The sequence below is a fragment of the Drosophila arizonae genome, chromosome 3 (assembly GCF_054131065.1).
Source record: "Drosophila arizonae isolate 15081-1271.41 chromosome 3, UAZ_ARI_1.0, whole genome shotgun sequence".
Taxonomy (NCBI): domain Eukaryota; kingdom Metazoa; phylum Arthropoda; class Insecta; order Diptera; family Drosophilidae; genus Drosophila; species Drosophila arizonae.
The window spans coordinates 18,598,864-18,623,131 of NC_142923.1; the positions used below are offsets into that span (position 1 = coordinate 18,598,864).

The following is a 24,268-nucleotide window of genomic DNA, read 5'->3' on the forward strand; positions in this document are numbered from 1 at the left end:
GCTCTGCTGCCAAATGGGGCATCCATCATTTGGGACAAGTGAGCGAGAGCGAGAGCGAGAGAGAAGAGCCTATCAATATGATTTTAATGCGAACAGTTGCACAAATCACAGAATCACGGCACGAAAGTGGCTCCAATCATATCATATCAGTTATGACTGTGATTAATCATGCACACAAAACTGGGCCACACACTCTTGGCAAATGAGTGGGGAGACCAGCCAAGCAGTGGCAGGCGCTGTGGGTGTAACAGCCACCCACTCCAGGGGAGCTTTGCATGCATTTTTAATGACCATCTGCTGCTCCTACGGCTGATGTTGATGCTGATGCTGATGCTGCTGCAGCGTATTTAAATAATTTCATCATAAAGCCGGGACTTCATTTTGTATGCCAAATTTTACGAGCTGAAACTTTTGACCTTTTCGCTTTTGCGGGGGACCAAAAATAACAACAACAACAGCAATGGCAACAATACAATCAACACGTCTCGACAATCGATCGATTTCATGAGCAATCAAACGATGTCACATGCGGCAACCAGCAACCGATGCTGCGCTGGACTGGGGCAGCGTTGAGGAAATGGGAAATGGGAAATGGGGGAAAAAGGGAAAACAACCCTCGACCAGAAAGTTGCGGCAAGTTCAAAGTTCGTAGCCCCCCAGGGCTAGCGGGTGTTGGTCTGAAAGTCTGGAGCAACAAAGATACAGAAATAAAAGAAAATCCATTTACCAACCGCCCGCACCTTAACTAACCTTCCCATCTCCTTCTCATTCTCTCCTGGGGTAATTTTTACGCTATCCTTCTCTCCATCTCACTCTCTCTCTCTCTCTCTCTCTCTCTCTCTATCTCTCTCTATCTTTCACTCTGTTTCTCATTCTATGGTGACAAACGGACAAGCTGAAAAACAAATTTAAATTAAATTTGCGCCTGTTGTAAAACTTTTAGTTCTCACTGTTGGCAGCAGCTCTAAATTCATCAATATTTTTCCAGCAGCCAACATAAGTAAATAATTTGTCCAAGTTTCTCGTGAAAATTAAAAACAAATTATCAAACTGAAAACAATATCTAAGGGAAAGGAAATTCGGTGAAATTGAGGCATATCAAATGCGTATGCTTCAAAATATTAGCGTATGACTGTCAAATAATACTGATATGCAAATCTGAAAAAAGACTTTATTATTATAACTATTAATTAAGTATATATGTATTAAAATATTTTTAAAATAAAATTTTAAGTTAAAAATATAATATAACTGATGTTTTGAAATTGATTTACATTTAATAAATAAATAAATCTGTAAATTTTTTTAACCCATGTCTTCCATTTTATTAAATTTAATAATTTTTAATTTTAATGATTTGAATGTTTATTATTATTTATTTTTTAATTTAATTATTTAATTAAAATATATTATTATATAAATTTATTTACTTATTTATTATTTTATTATTTTATTATTATTTTTTTTTTTTTGCGGAAAGCGCTTTAAATATTTCAATTATATATTATTATATATGGATATAAAAATTTAAATTTAAATATGTTCATATGCTATGTATGACTCGAAATTTTTATTTATTTATTTTATTTTATTTTTATTTATTTATTTATTTATTTTTTCAATAATTCTGTCTATAAGAAATAAGGCTATAAAATCATAATTGTATATACTATAAAATATACAAATAAATAATTAAATGAATATGAATATAATATGATAAATGAAGTTAAATATAAATAAATTTAAAAAAATAATATAATTATTATTAAGCATTTCAAAACTTAAAATAAACTTTTTTATCTAACAATTTTGAATAAAGTATAAAAAAGAGCGTATTCATAGTTCGGTACCCTGTTAACTGCATAATTTAGTAATCATATTCTATTCATGACCAGACACAACAGAAGGCGCTGTTAAAAGAGTCGTCTCTACTTTCGTCTGAACCTGGTAAAAGTTAACAAGAACACGTAGTAAAGATTTTGCCGTTTAGATTTTAATGCGATTAGACTGGCACAAAACAGAAGAAGGAACAGCCCAAGCAGCAGCAGCAGCAGCAACAGGAGTCGAAGTTGTGAGCCACAGCCAGACCTAGAGCCCGAGTTGCTTTTGGGCCTGTGATTTATAGATGGCTACAATCGAAGCGGCTGGAAGCTAAAAGGATAGCCGCCGCTAAGATCCTTCTATCATGGCCATATTTAACTTAAAAAATTTATCAATTGGATTTGCAAACTGCTTTGTCATAAGTTCTGCGGCCTTTCGATGCCCCCTCACCCCTACTCCCAAGAAAAGACCAACGAGACGAAAGCAAGTTTTCTGATTAGGCTTAGGTCAAGGCAACTGACTTGCTCTGTGACTGTGGCACGCACGTGCCGGTATTTTGTATTTGATTTACTGTTGAGTGCCCAGATGCCAAGCGGAAACCCTAAAGGTGTTGTGGACAGCAGATAAAGCTCGTGGGAATCTAGTTAGTCGACTTCCCTTAACAATTGATAAGGAAGAGATTCTAAGAATGTCCACGTGCTCGCATCGAAGAAACTGAAAAGAGATTTAAGCTGCCCATGCAAAGTGACTTATGTATACATATGTATATAGATGTTTAAACATAATTCATTAAATACAAAAAATACGTAAAATACATAAAACGCTTAATTATGTATTTTCTTTAGTCCTTTATTCAGCAAACTCAAAGAAAAAACATTTTCTGTTCATTGAACATTCAGATGCATAATGAATACGCAAAGCAGATTGATTTTTACAGATATACAGTCATATTTTTAATGATTTCAATTAATGGGAATTATTTAACTTTATGCACAACAGTGTACAGTTAAATCCAACGGAAAAAAAACTGTCAAAGTTGTTTTTTTTTTTTTTATTCGCTCCTCTCATTCTTATTTTTTGCTCTTGTGCTAAATATTTTAATTAAAGAAATAATTACATTTAATGTATGGGCGCAGTGTCATGTAGGTAGCCATGCCCACAGCGTAACGCCCATTGCCAGTTAAAATGTGCGCTCACTATATAAATACTCTGCCAGAAACGAGTATGCTTGGCTCACTGCTATGCTCAATAGATAGCCCTTGGTGCTATGATCGATTTATATTTTTGCCGTTATATATTTTTCATATATTCATTATTATTATTCATCAGCATTCATCATTATGATTATGCACTCACATATTTACAGGGTATTTGTCATTGGTATTCCAAGTCTGTTGCGTTTTCTTTTTAAATAAATTTGTCCAACCGATTTTAAACTCCATTAAACGAATTTATTGCGCAGCAGACAGCAAAAATGTAAATTAAGTGAGAAATAAAAAATCATATATGTATGTGTATTACATATATGTATATATAAACGTACCCCATTCAAATACATATATATTTATATAAAGTTGCATAACATGTCCTTTTGGGTCATCAATGAAATGCACACCTACGACATTTTTTGTTGCTTAATTATATCAATGAAGGCAACATATTCATTATATACTATGTGTACATTGGTTTAAGCAATATATATATATAGCATATATATATCCAAGCTATGGCGAATTTTCAACGAATTTACGCCCACAATGTTTGATGTATTGGCTTGACAACATAAGTGACCGAATCGACATTTTAAATATAATGAAATGGAGTTACTTAAGCTGGCTCAGATCAAGCATTGTAAGCTAAAATGTGAACAAATATGAAAAATAAAATATAAACAAATATAATAAAATTATTTAAAAAATTCACGAATTTTGTTTACAAAAAAATTTTAACCTTCTGTTTCTGATTACGAATTGAAGTTCACAGTTTGAGTTTAAAGTATATAATAAACATAACTTTATTTATTTTAATTTATTTATAAATATGTTATCTACGAAATATAGTAATGCCCTACAATATCTTTACCTACGATAAATATTTGACGTTGAGATTTTCTACCCATTTTAATTTGTCATACTTGATGTTCTCTTGATTAAATTAATCCAACAATTCAATGGAATCTGAAATTCGTAATTTCTTAACAAAAATGTTCCCATACAATTATGCAATATATATTTTCTGAAGAATTCTAGTTCGAAATGTTTTACAAATTTCTATTTCATTGTTGTTGTTGTTGTAGTTGTTGTTGCTACTCTCAAATATTTAATAAGAACGCATTAAGATGCGACACATTTGCAGTCAAGTCAACAAATTGCCGTCAGCAAATCCTGCGTCCTCCTACGCTCCTGTGTCCTGTGTCTTTAACAATATTTCATCTCCGTTTCTTTTTACACCCCACACCCCACACTCCGGCCGTCTCCTGTCACGAGAGTTTTTTTTTTTTTACCAACCTGGCGACGTGCGCGCTTTAATCTTGTTTAAAAATGCGCAGCTGTAACAACAACAGCAACGGCAATTGTAGGGCACGAAAAGGGAAATTGCGTGACTGCGCGTAAAGGACGAAGCAAGCACACTCACACTCACATAGAGCTGTAGGTGTGGGAAAGTGAAAAACGTTACCTGCATTTAGGCGAGCTGCCTTGTCAAATCTGCGCTGTGAGCATTCTAATGAGAAGTGCTTGCCAGTTTCCTTAACTTTTCTCCAGCTTACAAGGACAGCAACAACAACAAGAACAACAACAACAATAGCAGCAGCGACGACCCAGCGCCGCTATCACGGCCACATAATCAAAGGGCGCTGGGGGCGTGGCTAGCACTCGTCTTGAACTTTCCTTTTCGTCTGCCTCTACAAGGGAGCTCCAGCTCCTGCTCCTTCTCCTGCAGCCTCTCTTTATGTTGGCATTTTTTATGCGCGATATATAATTTCATATTTTTTAAGATAATTATGTCGATAAGTCGGAAAAGGCAACGCACAGCGCTTCAAAATAATAACAACAACAACAACAACAACAACAAAGAATACAGGTTTAGAGCAGCAGGCACCTTGCCTACAGGCCATACAAATAAAGAAAATATAAAGCAGGAAGCCGAAAAAAAAATATATGAAACAGAAAATAGAATAGGTTGAGGCTATACAGCACATAAAAGGGAAAATCATAATAATAGCCTGCAAAGGAGAACAAAGTGAATCGGGGGAATATCCTTTACTTATATACGCACATACATATTTATTTATAGATACATATCTATATGCAGGAGTTGAGCATCAAAAGAAATGTAATATAATTAGAAGACTATACAGTAAAGTCGATGTTCAATTAATAGAATTGGAGTTTAATTACAAAATTATCTTGAAGAAGCTGTACTTAGTTAAAAATTGTTATTAAAACCAGAATAATATATAATTAATAATATTTATATGCAACTTGTTTACAAAATGATGATAAAAGGGTATTCAAAGATTGTATTGAATTTTTATTATATTTTATATCCCAGAATATATTTTTTATGAGCACGGCATAAAATATATAACATATATAATACTTTTCCTGAACCGTTTCAGTATTTTATTTTATTTCATATAAATTATTATTAAATACATTATTTTATTAATTTATTTATATTAGTTAGTGTTAATATATATTAAAAATATTAATGTCATTAAAAATAAATTATTAAATATATTTTTTATTTTATTCATTTTTTTAGTTAGTATTAATATTATAATAAAATAATAAAATATATATAAATAATCATTTAATAAAGCACTGTCTACTGACGTCATTATTTTGTATGTAAAGTATAATTCTTTAATTAATGTATAGAAAAAATAATGTCATTTTCTTCCATTACAAGGTAGTTGCCTAGTCGGTGCTTTCACTCTTGCCTCTGCCAAAGGCAACCAAAATATCTCAGTGAAGTGAAGACTGCAGACAAAATGAACTGCAAATTCAGTTGGTTTGCGGCTAAGCCCGCAACATCAATAGCAATATTCAGAATAGCAAAATGCCATAATAATAATAGCTGCGGGCAGGATTAACTGCTGGCTGGTCTGCTTGGCCAGCTCTTAGCAATATCTCAAACTCTGTGCAGTGAGTCGGTGCAATTTCATTAGGCTACAGCTTTTCGAGGATTAAAACTCAACTGGCATCGGCTTGACGGGCGAAAAAAAAAAAATCGTAACAAGTTGCTATTCAGCTTACGGTTAAGAGGAGATAAAGTGAATTCTGAGAACCGCAAGCAAACAGTTGGCAATTAAAAAATATATAATAGAGGATTAAAATGTTTTTTATTAATATTAATCAAGAGGGTATTCAAACTGTAGACGAATGAAATTTGGATAACAATCTTTGAAGTAATCTCTCACACTGACTTATCAGCATCGAAAAGCAAACATCAATTCTAATCCTGGTTACTCACAACTATCGAAAACCTACATATTGAGAAATGCTCAGCCTTCTGCAGCTGTGGCTGCATATCATCACAGATTCGTAAGCCTCTCTCGCTCAAGTGTAAAGAGCTGCATATGTGAGTGGCTCGCAATGGCACCCAGTTGCCTGTTTGCCAACGCTCAGCTCATACTCTCTCTCTCTCTCTCTGTCGTTCCATTCTTATTATTCTTCTTCTTCTTCTGGTGTAATAACTTAAAATCCCATAATAAAGCTACTTACTGACTGCTGCCAACTTGTTAGAGAGGTTTGCTTGCTTGTTCTCTCCCTCTATCTCTCTTCCTCTCTCACCCACTCTATCTGCTCATCTCTGCTCTTGCCTAACAATAACTATTTTTCTTTGGATTTGACTGCGGCTCGAATTGACTTCTTCCTCGTCCTGCTGCCTTTCGCCACAAATGTGCAAGTCAAGTCAAGTGCATACGTCACCGGTTCCATTCATATATGTATACACACATGACCCAGCCAACCTCTGCCGAGAAGTAAGTGCATCGCATGTCATTTCTGTTAGTCGGTTGTCTGTACTCTTTCTGCTCAATGGTAATATGTAGAATTGAGAAAGTTGTGTAACTTTACTTACTTTTAAAAATTTGTTAGTGAATTGGAGAATGTTATAAGACGATGATTCAAATGAAACCCAGACTAGACATAGTTGATATTTGACATATTGAGATCATTATTGTTATAGATAAATACATTTTTTTTAATTTTATTTATTTTTTTTTTATATTCAATTTTATTTTTATTTTTATATGCATTTATAGACTTACACTGTAGTAAATATACATATATTTTTGTTAAGAAACAAAGTGGATTCAGTCTTCGTTTTAACATTTCGTTTTCGCTTTTACTATATTTAGTTCTGTCTGCGACAAAAATTTCCTGTAAAGCGAGTGGATTAAGATTGCGTTTTTTTTTGTCATATTTGGTGTATTATTTTTGTGGAAGAGTATGTAACATGCGAAAAAATGTTTGTTATAATATCAGAAAATCCTGCAGCAAGACGAAATCATTTCTTTTTCTTAAAATTAACATCTTATATATACTTCCTCAAGTAGAAATCTATCGAAGAGATCCTTCACTTCAACATACAAATATATATATTTAAAATATATATCCACATGTATTTCTCCTTAAATAATATTTGAATCATGAAGCGAATATAAGGAGAGATATGAAGCAGCATTTCCTCGTACTTAGGGTACCGCTCAGTCGCTCAGTCACAGAGGCTAAACCTCTCTTTTTTTTGCCATTGTGTTATCTCGTCGTTGCCAGGTGAAAAGTCGTTTAGATCTCTATATACACACACATATACAGTCATACGTTCACATTCGCGTGCACACACGCACACGTGCACTCATATTAACTGCTGCTAAAAATATTTTCATGTTCAAATAGAAATATTTCGCCATTGAAATTGGAAACGTTTTTGCCATTGTGTGGCCCGGCCGGATGTTGTACAGTTATTGGAATGTCTTTCGAGAGTAGACCCCGGTCACGAACTAACCAACTATGACAATAGACTTTGGCTATTAGCTGGCATTTTCCTAGTATTTGTTTTGTTGTTCTCTTCCATATGCTCTCGGTTGACTGGCATTCAGGCAGGAAATGTTAAGCTTATTTCTTTTGTTAATTTCTGTTTTGTAGGCTTCAGCTGGCATTTGTTAGGCAACGAAAGCATCTGCTGCATTGCTTCTAAATCCATATCGCTTAGCCCTCATTTGCAGACAACATCGCACAGCTGAGCTGCATTGCTTTCTTGCTCCGCATTGTCTCATAGCTCAGATACCATACCAGATTGTGAGCATATTTCTTACTCAATTAACCTGCAGCTCAGCTCAGACGCCGCAGCCCCAACGAGCGCAAATTCTTCTGTCTGCCAGTGAAACTTGAAGTGGCCATGCTCATCGTTTGTCTTTGCATTGCCTGCGTAGCTGAAGAATGCTGAAGTCACGAAGGCATTCTTATTGTCAAGTCACTATTCATCTTGCTCTCGGGCTACGAAATTTGTCTTGAAAAATTCTATGCCAATTTTATTGCAAAATGCTACTAAATAACTCACTGAGTAACTCACTGAGTTATTTAGTAGCATTTTGAAATAAAATAAATGCTAAAAATGTTACATAAAAAACATGTCAAAAAATATGGACAAATTTTAGAAAAATCATTAAATTTTTTAAAATAATAAATATTGTATATATAAATATGACTTATTTTAGAACAGTGTTCTCAATGTTAGTTTAAAGTCTTTTAATAATTCATACAATCTAATAATATGTTGAGCAGATAGACTTGTTCTTATTTGATTAATAACAAAGGTGAAATTGTGAATAATATTTAGCAAATATTGAATAAAACACTATAAAATCTATTGAAAAAGTTTTTTGCTAAGCAACATGTAAATTATTCTAACTTGTTTATTAACAAAGTGGTATTTAAAGAATTAAAGCAATAGACATTTAAGGCTGCTCAAAAGTTTTTAAATACTATACTTACTTATTTAAATTAAATTAAATTTAAAAAAATCATAATAAAATTAATAAAATCGTTTCAATTAATAATCATTTCAATTGTTGTTTTCAGAAAGTAAAAGTTTAATAATATAGGGGGAAAAATAAGAGCTATAGCAAAATCAATTATATATCAAAATAGAAAAACATTTTTTATACATTATTATTACTAATATTATAAGTATTATTTTAATTATTATTATTATTATTATTATTTTTTTTTTTTTTTAATGCATTGGATTATATTTTCTATTCATGCCTCTTACCTGTGATATCAAATGCCAATTCACATTGGATGTTCTGAAAACTCAGTCATTGAATTAATCTGAAGTATATAATAATTTTATCAATAGCTGAAATATTGTTATCGAAAATAATATATTTAATAAGTATAATATTAAAACCTTGTTATCGGCATTAACATCATAAATACCTCAGAAAGAATCTATGTTTGTATTCATGTATTTGACATCTACTACATCAATCGCTGGCAATTAAAACATACTTATACAATTTTAATTAGTAATTGATGGCTGTAGCATGAATCTGTTTATCATGTTTTGATGTGTACGCACTGAATACTGTATACTGAATAGTGAATACTGAATACTGAATACTGAATGTGCAAACGCTGTTCTATATTGCAGGAACTAAGTCAATTATAACTCGATTGGCGGGCAATTCAATGCAATGCCACGAATTTGTCGTTTGGTTTTTGTAGCTGCTGACCGAAATGCAACCAAATATTTCGTATTTCACTTAAATTAGTTAATTTTGTGCATAAATGCAAAAATGAATATACATATATGACTGTGGTCGCACTCCCCATATCCCTGCAACCACCAGCCCCAGTCCGTTTCGATTGCCATCATAATTATTATTCCGTTTTTCAATATTTAATTTGTTTTTGGTGCGGCCCGGTGTGTAGCCTCGGCTCATTTAGAATGTGGCACTATTTCTAATTAAAGGTTGCAAACGAAATCAAAACAACCGCGAGCCAGTTACGCAGCAGGACATCCAACCAATTTATATGCGTATAGTATGTGTATAGTGTGTGTGTGTGTGTGTCTGTGTGTGTGTTTGTGTAGTGTGTGTGCGTGTGCACTGTTAAGTATGCCATGATTTATGCATCGTTGCTAAATGTTGCTGAGGTTTTTGCGTTGATTTTGTGCAATTGGCTCGTGCCGCGCAGGTCGTCCTCTGCTTTTCTCTGCTCTGTTCTGCTTTGTGGCTCTGCCCGTGTGTGGCCAATGTCAACTATTTCGCATTCAAATTGCATATTCCACACGCACGCATAATTTAAGCTATTGAGCATGCATTACGCTCACGCACACAAGCACACACATACACACGCACATGTGACATTTGTGCTGAAAGCCAAAAGCATAACAAGTGCAGAAAATAGACAACGAAAAAAGTAATTCAATTAGGTGCAATAAGATGAAGGTCAAAGAGGGTTTTGCACTGAGTGCACAAAAAGTAAAATTTATTTCAATTACAAATTCTAAATAAGCTTAGCAAGTCTAGAGATTTTTGGTACATTTCATAGAAATTGGTGGACAACGAATAATAAATATAGTATAGTATAATCATGTAAAGAATAAAAGTATAAGGGAATTTAAACTATGAAAGGTGTTTTTTATATTTACCAATTATAAAAAATTCAAAAATTCAAAAATTCAAAAAAAAAAAAAAAACAAAAACAAAACAAAAAATACGAATTTAATAAGTTAGCTATAAAATATAAACTAGTAATATTTTTTTTTTATCACACAAAAAATGAAATAATGTTTTATTTTATTATTATTATTATTTTTTTATTCTTTGCAATCATTGAGTTTAAAATAAATAATTTGAACTATGCCTAAAATAATGTTTTGTATTCCATAATTAAAATTTAAAAATTTCTAAAATATATCTAGAAAGTTATAATATTTTTAATCTACCTCACATAATTAAATATGAAAAAGTAATTCCGGTAATATAAATAATAATATAGCTTTACAAGAGAATTACAAGAGTTTAGACAAATTTTTCTTTCTTCAATTTGATTTGGGTGCTTTGCACTCAAAGTAAGTAAATAAAATACAGTTTCAATTCAACATTTACAGATAGCAATTATTTATATTTCTCATGTTTTACGATGTGACATTGCAATTATGAAGCACTTTTCCACCAGGCCAGCTTATCCCATAATTTGCTCTTCCCACATTTGGGTCACCTGCCAAGTTGTGACAGTTCCTTACGGGACTCTTAATAAAAAAAATATGTATAATAAAAAAAAAAATATCGCGTGCTCCCTTTTGACCTAGTTAATAATTTAGACACAATGAATGGCTAAGATGAGTGTCAGCAGCATTTTGGGTGTCACATTTGACACTAAGACTAATTTAATGGGAAACCGTCAAGACATTGTCTTTGCTCCCACTATTGCTGCTATTATTATCGCCCTTGGTGTTGTTATTGTTGTTGTTGTTGTTGTTGCTGGGTGAGCACGCAACAACTTGTCTGGCTCGAGGGCTCAGCGAAGCGAGGCAATTCGCATGTATCTAATATTTTAGGTGACATATCTATTTATATGCAAATGCCACGCCTTCCGGGCAAACAAACTCACACATACAGAGGGAGAGTCATACACCCACACACATGTACTATTATTACCTGGCTTTGCCTGTGTGCGTGCCAAAGGAGCTAAACTTCCGTTTTCGGGTGAAATAGTTCGCGCAATAAATCAAAACACATACGCGCCTCACTATTAAAGAGTTGCAAGGCAAAAAGGCTTGTAAAAAATAAAACTAATAAATCTAAGGCCAATTAATTGGCCTAACCGCTGCCGGTAGAGAGTGAGAGGGAGAGAGAGAGAGAAACCAAAGACTGACTCTGACTCTGACTATGGCCAAGAACCGGCAGCGTCTCTGATTCCCCCTTGGGGGCAGACAATTTATGGCCCAAACATAAACTTGAACCCGCATATAATAAATCATAACATTTTACAGATAATAGAAAACCGTCTGGCATATATGAAATCTTGAATGCTGAATCATGTATCCAGTATCCTTTCGAGCCTCGTGTGTGTGTGTGTGTGTTTTAATCGCAGAGCCTGCGGCTTACAATTTTAATAAACAGCTGCAGGAGTCAAATCAGAAAAAACTTCATAGTGTAAAAAGTGGAAAAGGTTTTTCTCCTCTCTCTCTCTCTCGCACATAATTTAAGCGCAAGCTGAGGCCAAGGCACTGACCACAGCACACGCTCGCACAGGATGTGCTCCTTATATCCGCCGGCGTCGCACGGAAGCCGACGCCGAAGTCGAACCACAATGCCCAACCAATTCAATCCAATCAAAACGAACCGAGTTTCTAATAGTTTTTGCCTTTCTTGTTGCTTCTGTTGTTTTTATGCCTGATTGGCAGCTAAAAAACGATTTCCTTGCTGCCCTCAAATAACGCTGCTCTAACAAATGCTAGATAGATGACTATAGAAAATCTCTCTATGAATCTCTCTATGAATATCACGATTTCTCAATCATTATTTGATACAACAGGTATATACACAAAATATATATACTTCGGTTTTTTATTTAATTTTCTTCTCTTAGCATAGTAGCCCACGATTTATCAATCATCACTTGGCACAACTAAGCACTGAATTTGTTCACAAATATTTAGTATCAATTCAACACACGGATAGTTCATAACGTTTTCCTATGAAAGAATAATATATATTTTTTTTAAGTCCTAACTTTTCTTTTTAAATGCTTTCACTTTAAGTCGAACAAATGCTGCAACTGAGGTAAGTGAAAAATAAAATAGAAATCATTTTAGCTGGATAAATATCAAGGCGCGCGCGAGCTATCGTATATACTGTAAAGCCGCCTTCAGCTGGACGCCTGGCCACGCCCCACTGCCATGTAATGACGTCATTTACATGGTGCAACAACATTCATTACAAGCAATCGCTAGCGCCTGGCTTAGCTCGACTTGCCTTGCCTTGCCTTGGCTTGGTTGGGCCGAGGCGTTGATGTTGCAATCGCGTCCAATTCATAAATCAACGGGCTTAGCTGGCGGCAACTCAAGGATAGATTGGGATATGAAATATAATTCCCATTACTCTACTTTTTCTTGCAGCGCAATCAGAATGGCAGCTTGAGTTTAACTTCACGAAGATCACAAAGACCTGGGCTTGATCTTTATGAAACGAGAGTAAATCCAATTGGCCGACTCGATTTCTATCGAAGGTGGGCGAGCAAGCTGCAAGTATATAGAATCTACCTTAAATCGCAAATGGGGGGCGCATCAAGAGGGCACAGAGACAACCGTAATTCTCACAAGCTGCGAGCCACTGATACCTGAAGAAGAAGAAGAAGAACAATCCTAATCGCCATCAAATTGAACCAACAGTCGCTGTTCTGTTTATGCCCAGTTGGATATAAATCTGTACGTCTGTCCATTCGAAGCAATGCCCCTTACCGTCGATAAGAAGCCGCTCAAATAATGAATGCTACTCAAAGCGCATTCAAATGTCAAGCCGAACACTCGATGATCTTTGCATTGCTGAGAATATGTTTCAAAATTCATTGTTATTTTTATTGTTAGCATTATTTTAACACTAAGACGTCCACTACTACACATAAATAAAAATCAAAAGAAGAAGTTGAATTGGTTTTATTTGTCTGAAGAGTTGTTGATAGATCGAAAACTCATTTATAGTGTCTCATAGACCTTCGTCAGGATAATCAAAGGAATTTGCTTATCTACAAGCGCTGATCTAAGTACTTAATATGATTATTTATCAATATTAATATACATAAACATCCCGATAAGTTTTAAAGACAAGATTGCTATTCAGTTTACGTATTACTCCACGCTTGAAATCCCAGGTGCTTACGGCATTTAACATACGCCTAAAAACCTCATTATCATCATCGATTATAAGCAAATATAAGAAAACCCAATACGATATATAAAGACAAACAAAAAAGTATATTTCATTTATCTCTGCAATTTGGCATTGTTGATATTAAATTTTGTGGACCACAAACATGAACCTAAACTCCCATTACCGTCACTACGGGGTATACTGAAACCAGGTCAATCAAAGTAGCTGGGTTTCATATTTTAAGTCTAAAACATAAGTAGTCTAAAAACATAGTACTCCATGCTTTATCTATCGGTGACCCACAACAGCTACCGGAACTCATTTTCTAAGCAGTTCAGTATTTAGTCACAGCTCGTGAAACAAACAACCGATTTTTTTTTTTTTTAATTTTATATCCCTTTAGTTTGTGTTTGGAAATTTGTGTAATAAATTTTGTATATGTGCTCTAAAATTGTATCAAGATAAATATTTATAAAACAAAAAAATAGGTAAGTTCAATATATTAAAAATGGGATTTTTTTCCTTTTTTTTTTTTTTTTTTTTTTTTTTTTTTGAGCAAAAAAAAGTTTGTGATTGAATCAATTCTCTCTTTGCACATGCACGCAACATCAACAGTAATGTGAAGGGTGCTCTGTGTGTGGGCTTTGGCTCTGCCGGGATAATGTCGAGGCAGCCGCTCGTAAACATAAATCCAAGTGACGCTAATTGTTTGTTGCAATTACTGCTGCAGTTGCTGCCACTGCACGGCTACGTGCAGCAAACCAGACAGCAGCAGCAGCAGCAGCAACAACAACAGTTGACAGTGCAGCCGAGTGGGTGGTTGGGTGGCCAAAGGGCTCAATGCATGCAAATTTTGTTGCATCAGTCGAGCTGCTACCACTGCTACTCCTGCTGCTGCTGCTGCTCCTGCTTCTCCTGCTGCTACCTTTGCTGCTACAACAGCAAACAATTACTCAAACATTGTTGCAACTGCACGTTGCATTGCCTTTGCCACTGCTGATGCTGCTGCTCGTTGTGCGTGCTAAATGGCAACTATTCTGGCGGCTAATGATAATCGCTCAACGCCCTCTGCACTTACCTCTTGTGCGCCATCAGCCAGGCTCCCTCTGTGCTGTTAATTCCTCTTTCAGCTCCAACCCAGCTCTCGCATCTTCAGCTGGGAATGTTGCCGCTGCTTGTCAATTTCTTAATCAAAAGCATGAAGCCCCTTACAACTAGCTGTCTGATGCACTTCTCCTCTACATATTCTCCAAGCACAGGTTGCTCCATTACAAGCCACTTGGCTTTAGCGACTTTTTCTTTGTAAGCCTTGAAGTGTGCCTCTCTCGTCTTTTGCAGTCATCTGACAGGCTTTCTCTTCATATGGGATGTTTACTCTCACAATTTAGTCCATTAATAAAACAACAAATCCTCTGTCAGGCAAAGCATTGTGCACAATAATTGCCGTACAAATATTTAATCTACCCCATTTTGTGAGAAAACGATTGATTTCATTGTTACATATCGAGCAGAAACGAACTTTAATAGGGAGCCCATAGAGACGAATACTTTTGTGATTGACTATATATTCTTATCAAAGCCAAATGCCTCTGAATAAGAATATTGAAGGCATTTACGTTAATAAAATGAAATATTTATATATAATATGTTACATATTCGGAGAGTTCATATAGAAGCAGAAATCCAGCCCATATCAATTGAAGAGAAAAGCTTCTAGGGACTCTTAGATCCCTATCTGCCACTGCCCTTCCTACTCATTTGCGCCTTAAACAATGGAAATTATAGGGTCTTTGGGCTATAACATTCTCCGAATCTGCTTCTGGCTGTGATATTCCGAGAGTTATTATCTATATTTGGCTTATCCATTTTAGTTCCACACTTTAAATTCAATCAAATTTAATATAATTTAATTTAATAAATTATTGATTTTATTATAATTTTTCTCAACAGAAAATGGGCGATAGCGCGATTCTGTTGGCTCAAAAGAGCTTTCTCAGAGGGCCCGTGACCAACAATGGGTTTGTAAACTTCATGCGAGATTACGCAGCGCAGGCACGTGGGCTGGACGTAGCTGATGCGATAACCGGTGGCAAGATGTGGAACAGGCTGACCCCATCTCAACGGAAGAACTATCGGTTTATGCAGGTCGATGGCGAGGATGATAATGATGTCAGCAGCAAGGAGAGCGAGAATGGCAGCGATAAGGCCAGCGAGAGTGAAGACGAGGACATGGACGCCATGGATGACGCGGATAATGCTGATGATGCTGACGATGCTGATGATGCTGATGATGCTGATGGTGCTGATGATGCTGATGATGCTGATGATGCGGATGATGCGGATGATACGGATGACCAGGACGACGGCTGTTGCCCCAAGAAACGCAAGAAGAAATCATGCTGCCCATCACCTTGTCCTAAGAAGCGTCGCCGTAAGCCATGCTGCCCCCAACCCAGCAGTCCGTCGCCATGCTGTCCAAAGCCGAAGCCATGTTGCCCGAAACCCAAACCATGCTGTCCGAAACCCAAACCACGCTGCCGCAAACCGAAGCCTTGTTGCCCTAAACCGTGTTGTCCCAAACCAAGGAAACGCCGCCCCTGTTGCCCGAAGCCGTGCTGCCCGAAGCGCAAGAGGCGTCGCTGTCCGAAGCCGAGGCCCTGCTGTCCGAAGCCCCGGCCATGTTGCCCGAAGAGAATCAAGTGCCAGAAGCCTGGCCCAATCACAAACAATGGCTATTTGAACTTCCTGCGGGCCTATCGACGCAAGCACTGCGGCCTCAAACCCAAGGAGTTGGTCATGAAAGCAGCACGAGCATGGTGTAGACTGCCAGAGTGTAAGAAGGATTTCTATCGCCGCCAGGTGAGATAGCCATTGCAGGTGGACTCCACTCATATATACTCAAGTAATATCTCTCTAGGCCTGCAAAGTCACCAAAAGCTGTCGCCACAAGCGGCGTAAAGTCTGCACTGGAAAAAAATGAGGGTGCCCTCGGCTAAAAAACTGTCTGCAGATCTTGTCAACGATGCTAACTGTCTACTGTGCTGCATTTTGTCCTAGTCCTAATCCAATCAGTATCGTTGCAAATCTGCACTAGCTGAGGCTACCATCCACTCGAAGTTGTCCTAATGTTGTCTACGAAACCACCTGTGAAATGTGCTGCATGTCGTCCTACTAGAAATCTGCGTCACCTAATCTTTTAAAAAAATTTAACTTAATTTTTATCATAAATTGATAGAGATAAATGATAGTGAAACTAAAACATATGTGGAACGTGTTTATGTATTGTTGCATTTAGTATTTGTTTCAGGATATTTGCATTGCCATCAGAGAACTCAGTATAAATATATAGAGCTTATCGAGGTAACAATATATTTATGTAAAATATATTTTACAGTTGTAAGTAATTACTACTTATATATCTAAAATCATAGTTTAATTTTCTTAGTGTTAATGCGATGCCTACGATTTAATTCAGTGCAATGTTTATAATCATACTATTTATTTTAAGCGTAAATATTATATTTATTTTAAAAATATTAGCTTAAATATATTTTCTTTAAGCATAAGCATAAATATATAAGAAAATTCCCACTCAAAATCGAATTCAACATTTCCCTGAGTTATTTTTATTGCTTATTATTGAGCGATCGAGTTCAGAGTAGGGCTTGTATTCTACCTGCGAATTCATTATTACTTATATGGAAATACCATACCATACCTTAGTTTTTTTTCCTCTGCTAAAAGTGTGCATTGATTAATTCTAAGCCAAGGTTAGATATTTAAAAATCTGTCATGAAATCAGTTAACACATTTATCCTTATTACATATGTTATAGAGCATGTCAGGCCCTCTGGCGTAATATAAATTTCACATATATTGAATCTAACGAAAACGATATCTCAGGTTAATTTCGAAACTAAGACTTTAATGGCAGCCAAGAGTAGCACTAAATGCTTTTCTGCAGGATAACAGGAAGCGGGTGAATATTGCGTGAGTGGCGGGACTTGGATACATTTGTATCTGACATCAAGCAGAGCCCAGAGATAGAGTGAGAGGGAGAGAGAGAGCCAGAGAGCTAGAGAGAGAGTGGGAGAGGGAGAATGAGTGAGGAGCATGCCATAAATGGGCATAGCACGTGGAGCTACTTATGCAATTGTGCAGGCTTGTGGGCCAAATTCAATTTATTATTCCGCCATATGAGCTTTCGCACTTAACTTGCATGAATATATAATGAGCAGAGCGTGTATGGGCCAAGGTAGGTAGGTAGAAAATGTGGAACAGGAACAGTTTTCGCCGACTGAACAGGTGTGGGCTGCATTCGCTCAACGTTGCGTGCTCCGCTGTGCCTGCTGTGAGGCAGCCAAATTGAATTATTAATAACACGCAGCGCGACTGAAACAATCTATAAATATATGCAGATGTAGATGTATATATGTAGTCCTAATATTCCCTGCTATATGTGTGGAAAGAAGCCAAGTGAAAAGGCGACAACCTTGGGACACTTGGCCAACAGAAACTAATCGTGCCACTTATGACCATAATTTGTCAATTTTCTAAACAATTCCCCAAAGTCGCATAAAATGTCGTCCGTGTCTCTCTTTGGCTTTTGGCACCCATTACGCTCATTTTTCTTCAGCTCTAGCCCCCGCTCTATCACCCCCACTGTCCTCCTTTCGCTGAAACTGTTTTGCCTTTTATGAAAGGGACGCTGTGAAAAATGAAAGCGAACCCAAATTGCCAGCTATGCTTTCTTTCCGTCTGTCTGTCTGTCTATGTGACTGACCGAGTGACTCGACTCAACTTGACTCAACTCGACTCAACTCTCGACACGATTCGACTCTGGGCTGAGTTGCTCGTCGCTAAACGCATTTAAATGCCATTGTATGCATAAATTACTCAGCGTCCGACAGCTTTAGCCTAAAAGTGTAAATGAGTTTGTGGCTCACTCTGAATTTCAGCTCTGCTTTTTTGCTACTCCATGAAAATTGAAACAAATGCGTGGGCAACTCTCTCAGCATTTGTATTTGTAAGTGGAAGGGTAAACTTGTTGCAGACTTTCCAGATTGTCAACTGAAATATGTGTAAAGCTTAAGCGAAAATGATGTCCACAGAATTGGACTATTAGAGAGAAAAGATTCATTAAAAAGCAAATCCATTCCCATTTAGGGCATATACAACTAGGTTAAAAAGTAATTTAAGAAGCATCAAGTCTTGTCATTTATTTAATGTTTTCTTTATTGAAAGTAAGAAAATAAATGTTGGCATATTGATTAATTAATTCACTTACAGTTTTAAAGTAAATTAGGTTAGGGCATCAGTTTATATGAAATTTTGGTTATCCCTATAGGAAACATTTTCAAATTAATAATTTGCTAATGTATTTCTTTTAAGTGTAAGACAATGATAAAAGAAAAAAAAAAAAAATAAATAATAATAGAAATAAATATATCAATACAAACTGAAATTGTAAATTCCACAGCTATCAACATAATAAGTTCTCAAAAAAATAAAATAAAATAAATGTATAGAAATGAAATCAAGGATGACTGAAATGTGATTGCCAGTGGGGATATAAAAAGGAACTAAAGCGGAACGTAAAGAAATTGCAAAAAGTGAAAACGAACTTAAATGGAATCGAAGCACCTCAGTTGCCATGGAGTGGTTGGCCCCTTTGTTTTAATGCCACGCACCGATCAGGCAGCCAGTAAAAAATTACCGCCCCTTTGTGTATTTGGTCGCAGATAAATGCCAGCCAAATGATACACATTAGGCCAAGGTAACACACACTGAGTGCACGCATGTGTGTGTGTGAGTGTGTGTGTTTCTGCGCAAAATCAATTCAAGCTCAATTTCCTTTGATGAAGTGTGCAGCGGCTGGGCGAAGCATTTCGTACGTGACAGTTGTGCCGAACAAAAACTCTCTCTATATATATAATACATATATATAGAAAACTATATATAGATTTTTATATACATGCCGCATTATGGCATTAAGTTGTAGGTTTTGCAACTGCATGAACAACCGTTGCATATCGTTCAATTAATAACGCAAATCCCTTACAGCCCAGTTACCAAGGCTGCCAACGTTAATTAATGTGCTCGACGCCAATTTAATGCACTCGCTGCCCGCTTGGCGGTATGATTAATGTTTAATTAAATTTCCAACATTTGCATCCAAAAACATTAATGCAACAACAAACAAAATAATAATAGTGAAAAAAAAAAGGAATGAATAAAGAGAAGAATGGGGAAAAATTGTTCGAACAAGCGACGTCAGGATTACATCATAATTAATCGTAGTCATTATTTATAACGAGATATCACCCAATGAGCTTTTATATATGTATGTATGTAGACGCCGTTGAAGTCGTATATGTGTAGCTTAATAAGTGCGTTTAAAAGATCATAAGATATTTAACTATGCATATAAAGTTTAAAGGAAATATGTGATTTATGAGCGATAAGTTAAAAGATTATTTTATTTATGTAGCTCTCCGTATTTTATAGCTATCAGTTAATTATTTGGTATATGTATTTATTTTATTTATTTACATATTTAATTTTAATATTTTTTTAAATTTTGTATTTTACCATTTTTTTTTTAAACAGCTATCTGTCTATCTGTAAATTACATTGTATTTTTATTAAAAATTTAAAAAAAAAAAATCTTTAAAAAAAAATTTTTTAAACATTATTGCACTTATATTATTATTTTATTCATAACATTTTTGGGTAACATATTTATCAATCTAATTCATAAATAAATCATTAATATACCCCATTATAGAAGTACTTTAAAATAATATGATTGCAAAATTCGAAATATATTTCTTAGCATTTTATTATTCTTTAGGAATATCCTTTTGTTTCTATTGCTCGTGTTAAAATTGAAAGGACCAAATTGGCTTGCAACACGAAAATTGCAATTGTTTAATCAAATGATTAGCTTCTGTAGCATTAATTAGTATTATCTTGTTTATATATTATTAAGCATATATTCCCATTTCATATATTATATTATATTTATCATTGGCCCTCACACATTTTGCCCTTTGTATAGAGCACAGTTGATGGCTTTCAACTTTAGCAACTTTAATTAAACACATTATATCCAACAGTTCTTTGTTTAACTTGAACTCGTCAGTTGTTCACGTAAATTAAGCACGTTTATTTTAGTTAAGCTGTTGTTGTTGTCTGGAACTGACAGCCAGTCAATTTGGTTTGAGAATGAAACGTTAAGATAGAGAAACGTGAACATTATTTACACATGTTGGCCAAATTGAATTAAACGACTCTGTTTTGATTTATGCAATTGCAATTTATCCAGCTAGTAAACCAGTTAGCTGAATGCAACAATCTGATAATTGGTAATTGTAAACCATTATGCAAAAGTCTTGCGGCCAGCTGCTGCTCTTCATTAAAATCATTAAATAATTGAAATTGTCGACGACGTGCACTTCGAAATTAATATTGCCTCAAATGGCTGGACGAAGGCAGAAAATCCGAATGCAGTGGAACTACTAAGAGTATTCCAGTGTAGTAAAAGTGGCAAAGCAAACGAATAGTAAATATCTTCCGTTATTTTTATGCATTTATTTAACATGCACATAAAATATACTTGTTATATAAAATATATAATAATAATATGGGTTTTAATAGATGAAAAAAAAAAAAAAAAAAAAAAAAAAGAAAACATGAATTGTTTATCATAATGGTACAGATTTAATTTAATTTAGATTATTTTTAGGTTTTAGGTAATGATTATAATATTATTTACTCATAAGAAAATATACCATATAATTTTTTTTTTTTATATATATATATACAATAGGTATATCTTTTAAAAATATATAAAAATCGAATGTCTTTATTCGTACACTAATCAGGAATATACATACATAAATACTTCTCGGGGTCTGTCATAGCAATATCTAGCTTTTATATATAATTTATACACTTCATTTCTCACTTTTCACTGAAATTGAAATTGAAAATGCCCGTCAATTATTATCATTAAGAGGAGAACAGATTTGAAGAAAAAACACTTCAAGGCTCAACATAATTTTTGACAAATGGAAAAAGTGTTAATCTTTGCATTTTCACTCCCCAAAAATTATATTCTCTGAATTGCTCAAAATTTAACAGCTTGTCAAGCATTATGGCCGATGTGCACGAGGGCATAGTAGCCATCATAATACTGTTATATCAGTTATGTCTCTATGTCGTAGGTGTATTTCGTATTTACCTTAAGTCAATTTAATTGTCTTCTTTCATCTCACTTAATTAGCGCGCCATAAATCCCATTAAGCGAGAAGCCCTTATGCTCGTCGTACACAATATATTCATGTACTATGTCATAAATCGGTTCAAGCATTTGGCACAAGGTAAGTTGTTGACCTCAAATTGTTACTATATACGATAAGCAATGTCTATATCTCTTTACCTATTGCATTACTGTGCAGCTTCTATCAACTTTTCCGGTCCTGTCAACACGTTCTATTATGTCCCCTTTGTCTATGAGGAACCGGCTACTTATATAGCTAATGAGGATATGCATTTAGTATTAAAGTCCTCAACATGGCAGTTTTTGGAAACGCTTTTCAGACACCATTTGGCATTGCTGCTGCCCTTCTTACTCGCTTTGTTGGTGCCGGTAAGTGATTCGCCGAGACCATTTGGTGTTGATAACATAAGAAATATATATAAATCAAAGAGCAATGCTTTCTGTTAGGAGCTGCGCAATAGTCTTTCTCAGTACTATTATTATTCTTATTGATGTCTGCAAATAAGTGCCTTCCACTCACACTCTGAGAAAAGACTCGGAGAATAACCGAATGCATCAGTTCTTCAACGAGTTCGGTTGATCACTTCGCTCTCTGAGCTGCTTTGAGTAGGTTACTGTATGCATTGTCTTAATAAGCTATTAGAGAGTCCTACCGAGTCTCGTTGTGCGAACGTTAGTCGTGTCTCTCTCTAAATTATGTTCGTAAAAAGAGCGTCAGACGAATAGTTCAACTCAAGGCGCTCAACAGATCGAAGCAAAGACGAGTGGAGCCGAAGTCTCTTACGGTCGAATTTCGTTTTTCATAGCTCAATGATCGTGTACTCAGAGAGACGCCCTATATAAAGACACGAATACTTCAGCTTCCATTCAGTCGTTCCCCTAAGCCGTTTGCTGATCAATAGTGTAGTGCAGTGCTCCTCATATTCATTTTCTGGTAAATATTAAATATGAACTATATATATTAAGTGAAATTGTAATAGTTATTAAAATAATTATAATAATTATAGTGATAGTTGTCTTGTATATGATAAGTAATTGTTTATGTTCTAAAAATCATTAAGTAAACATATTCATAAATAACAAATATAACAATTATTTGCTTTAGATTAATGATATTTATATTTATTAAATATGATGCATACAATTAAATGATATAAAATAATCATGATATGAGGGCGTAATGCTAAGATCGTATCGTGGTTTAAATTAGGAAATTGTGCTAAAAAAAAAAAAAAATATTAAAATAATATTAAGCATAATAATATTTATTAAAAATTAATGATATCTAAAAATATTGAAATAAATATTATTAAATTATAGTTAATATTATTTTTCATTTATAATAATTATGTCGGGAATAAATGTGTAGCTTTATATCAAATGAAAAATAGTCGGGCTTAGAATTTATTTTATTAACTTTTTCATATGAGCAATTAATTTGTACTAATTAATTTTGTACTAATTTATAAGTAAAGCTTTGTAGCTTTAAGCATCTTTAGCTCAAGAATTGCTCGGCATGTATAAGTCGAGCACTTGCCAACTAGAGATCTCTTCTTTTATTTGCAACTCTATTTAACTCTAAATTTTTCCCTCAACCCTTAGCGCTGCAAACTGATTTATGTTAGCAGTCTGGTCATACTCTCGAATCTAGCGCTGTGCCTGTGCTTCATGTACTCCATGTGGAAGTGGCTGATACTGAGCGGCTTGTCGCAGGCTCTGTACCTGGTGCCCATCTTCTTCTTGGGCCCGGTGGTGCAACTGCTGCTCATGTTTCGCTTTACAGCGCATATGCTGGTGAGTACAGACAGAGATCCCGTTTTTGTAATGAAACTGTACGAAATGCAAATACCCTTTGATCGGCAGCTCAACCTTTGGATTGTTGTGTGAAGCACGAAATTGACTGCACCCCAAAGCCAACGAAGACGCTGTCCATTAGGAGTCAAGCTATAGAGAAGAACATGATATGGGTTGGTGTTGGGCGTAAATGCAATGCAAAAGTTTTACATCAAATCAAAGCAATAAACGAACCAAACTGAGTAACTTCAGGCACTTGCATAAACCAAATACACTTTCATTTAATAGCAACAACAACAATAACAACAACAACAACAACTACTACTAGTACTACTACAGCAGTATCAGTAGCAAGCACGTCGAGAGCTGCCAAACTGCAGGCATTTATGACACTCCCCAGCTGGGCTTGAGGGATGGGGAGGGCATGGCGTGGCATGGTGTGGCAGGCAAATCGCATAACGGAATTGTTGCTGAAAAGT

At 35.2% G+C, this 24,268-nt stretch overlaps 2 protein-coding genes and 1 long non-coding RNA gene across 3 annotated transcripts; all 3 read left to right on the plus strand.

The window, feature by feature from the left end:
- Positions 1–12,369: 12,369 nt before the first annotated feature.
- On the plus strand, positions 12,370–13,485 carry LOC108612094 (uncharacterized). The gene is made up of 2 exons (XR_001915750.2): positions 12,370–12,625; positions 12,961–13,485. It is a non-coding gene; the product is annotated as an uncharacterized LOC108612094 (long non-coding RNA).
- A 551-nt stretch (positions 13,486–14,036) lies between these two features.
- LOC108612092 (uncharacterized) lies at positions 14,037–16,972 on the plus strand. Its single transcript, XM_018004993.2, has 3 exons — positions 14,037–14,199; positions 15,662–16,570; positions 16,629–16,972. Exons 2-3 carry the CDS (start codon positions 15,665–15,667, stop codon positions 16,689–16,691), a joined length of 969 nt encoding a protein of 322 aa, XP_017860482.1. The 5' UTR covers positions 14,037–14,199; positions 15,662–15,664; the 3' UTR covers positions 16,692–16,972.
- A 4,721-nt stretch (positions 16,973–21,693) lies between these two features.
- On the plus strand, positions 21,694–24,059 carry LOC108612093 (uncharacterized). Its single transcript, XM_018004994.2, has 5 exons — positions 21,694–21,935; positions 21,999–22,095; positions 22,174–22,364; positions 23,598–23,789; positions 23,859–24,059. The coding sequence occupies exons 1-5, from the start codon at positions 21,870–21,872 to the stop codon at positions 23,880–23,882; spliced, it is 570 nt and encodes a 189-aa protein (XP_017860483.1). The 5' UTR covers positions 21,694–21,869; the 3' UTR covers positions 23,883–24,059.
- The last annotated feature ends 209 nt before the right edge of the window (positions 24,060–24,268 follow it).

Coding starts and splice junctions, on each gene's coding strand:
- LOC108612092 (XM_018004993.2), top strand. CDS start 15,665: ATGGGCGATAGCGCGATTCTGTTGGCTCAAAAGAGCTTTCTCAGAGGG. Junction 16,571..16,628: donor AGGATTTCTATCGCCGCCAG/GTGAGATAGCCA, acceptor ATATCTCTCTAG/GCCTGCAAAGTCACCAAAAG.
- LOC108612093 (XM_018004994.2), top strand. CDS start 21,870: ATGGCCGATGTGCACGAGGGCATAGTAGCCATCATAATACTGTTATAT. Junction 21,936..21,998: donor ATCAGTTATGTCTCTATGTC/GTAGGTGTATTT, acceptor TCACTTAATTAG/CGCGCCATAAATCCCATTAA. Junction 23,790..23,858: donor GCTTTACAGCGCATATGCTG/GTGAGTACAGAC, acceptor TTTGATCGGCAG/CTCAACCTTTGGATTGTTGT.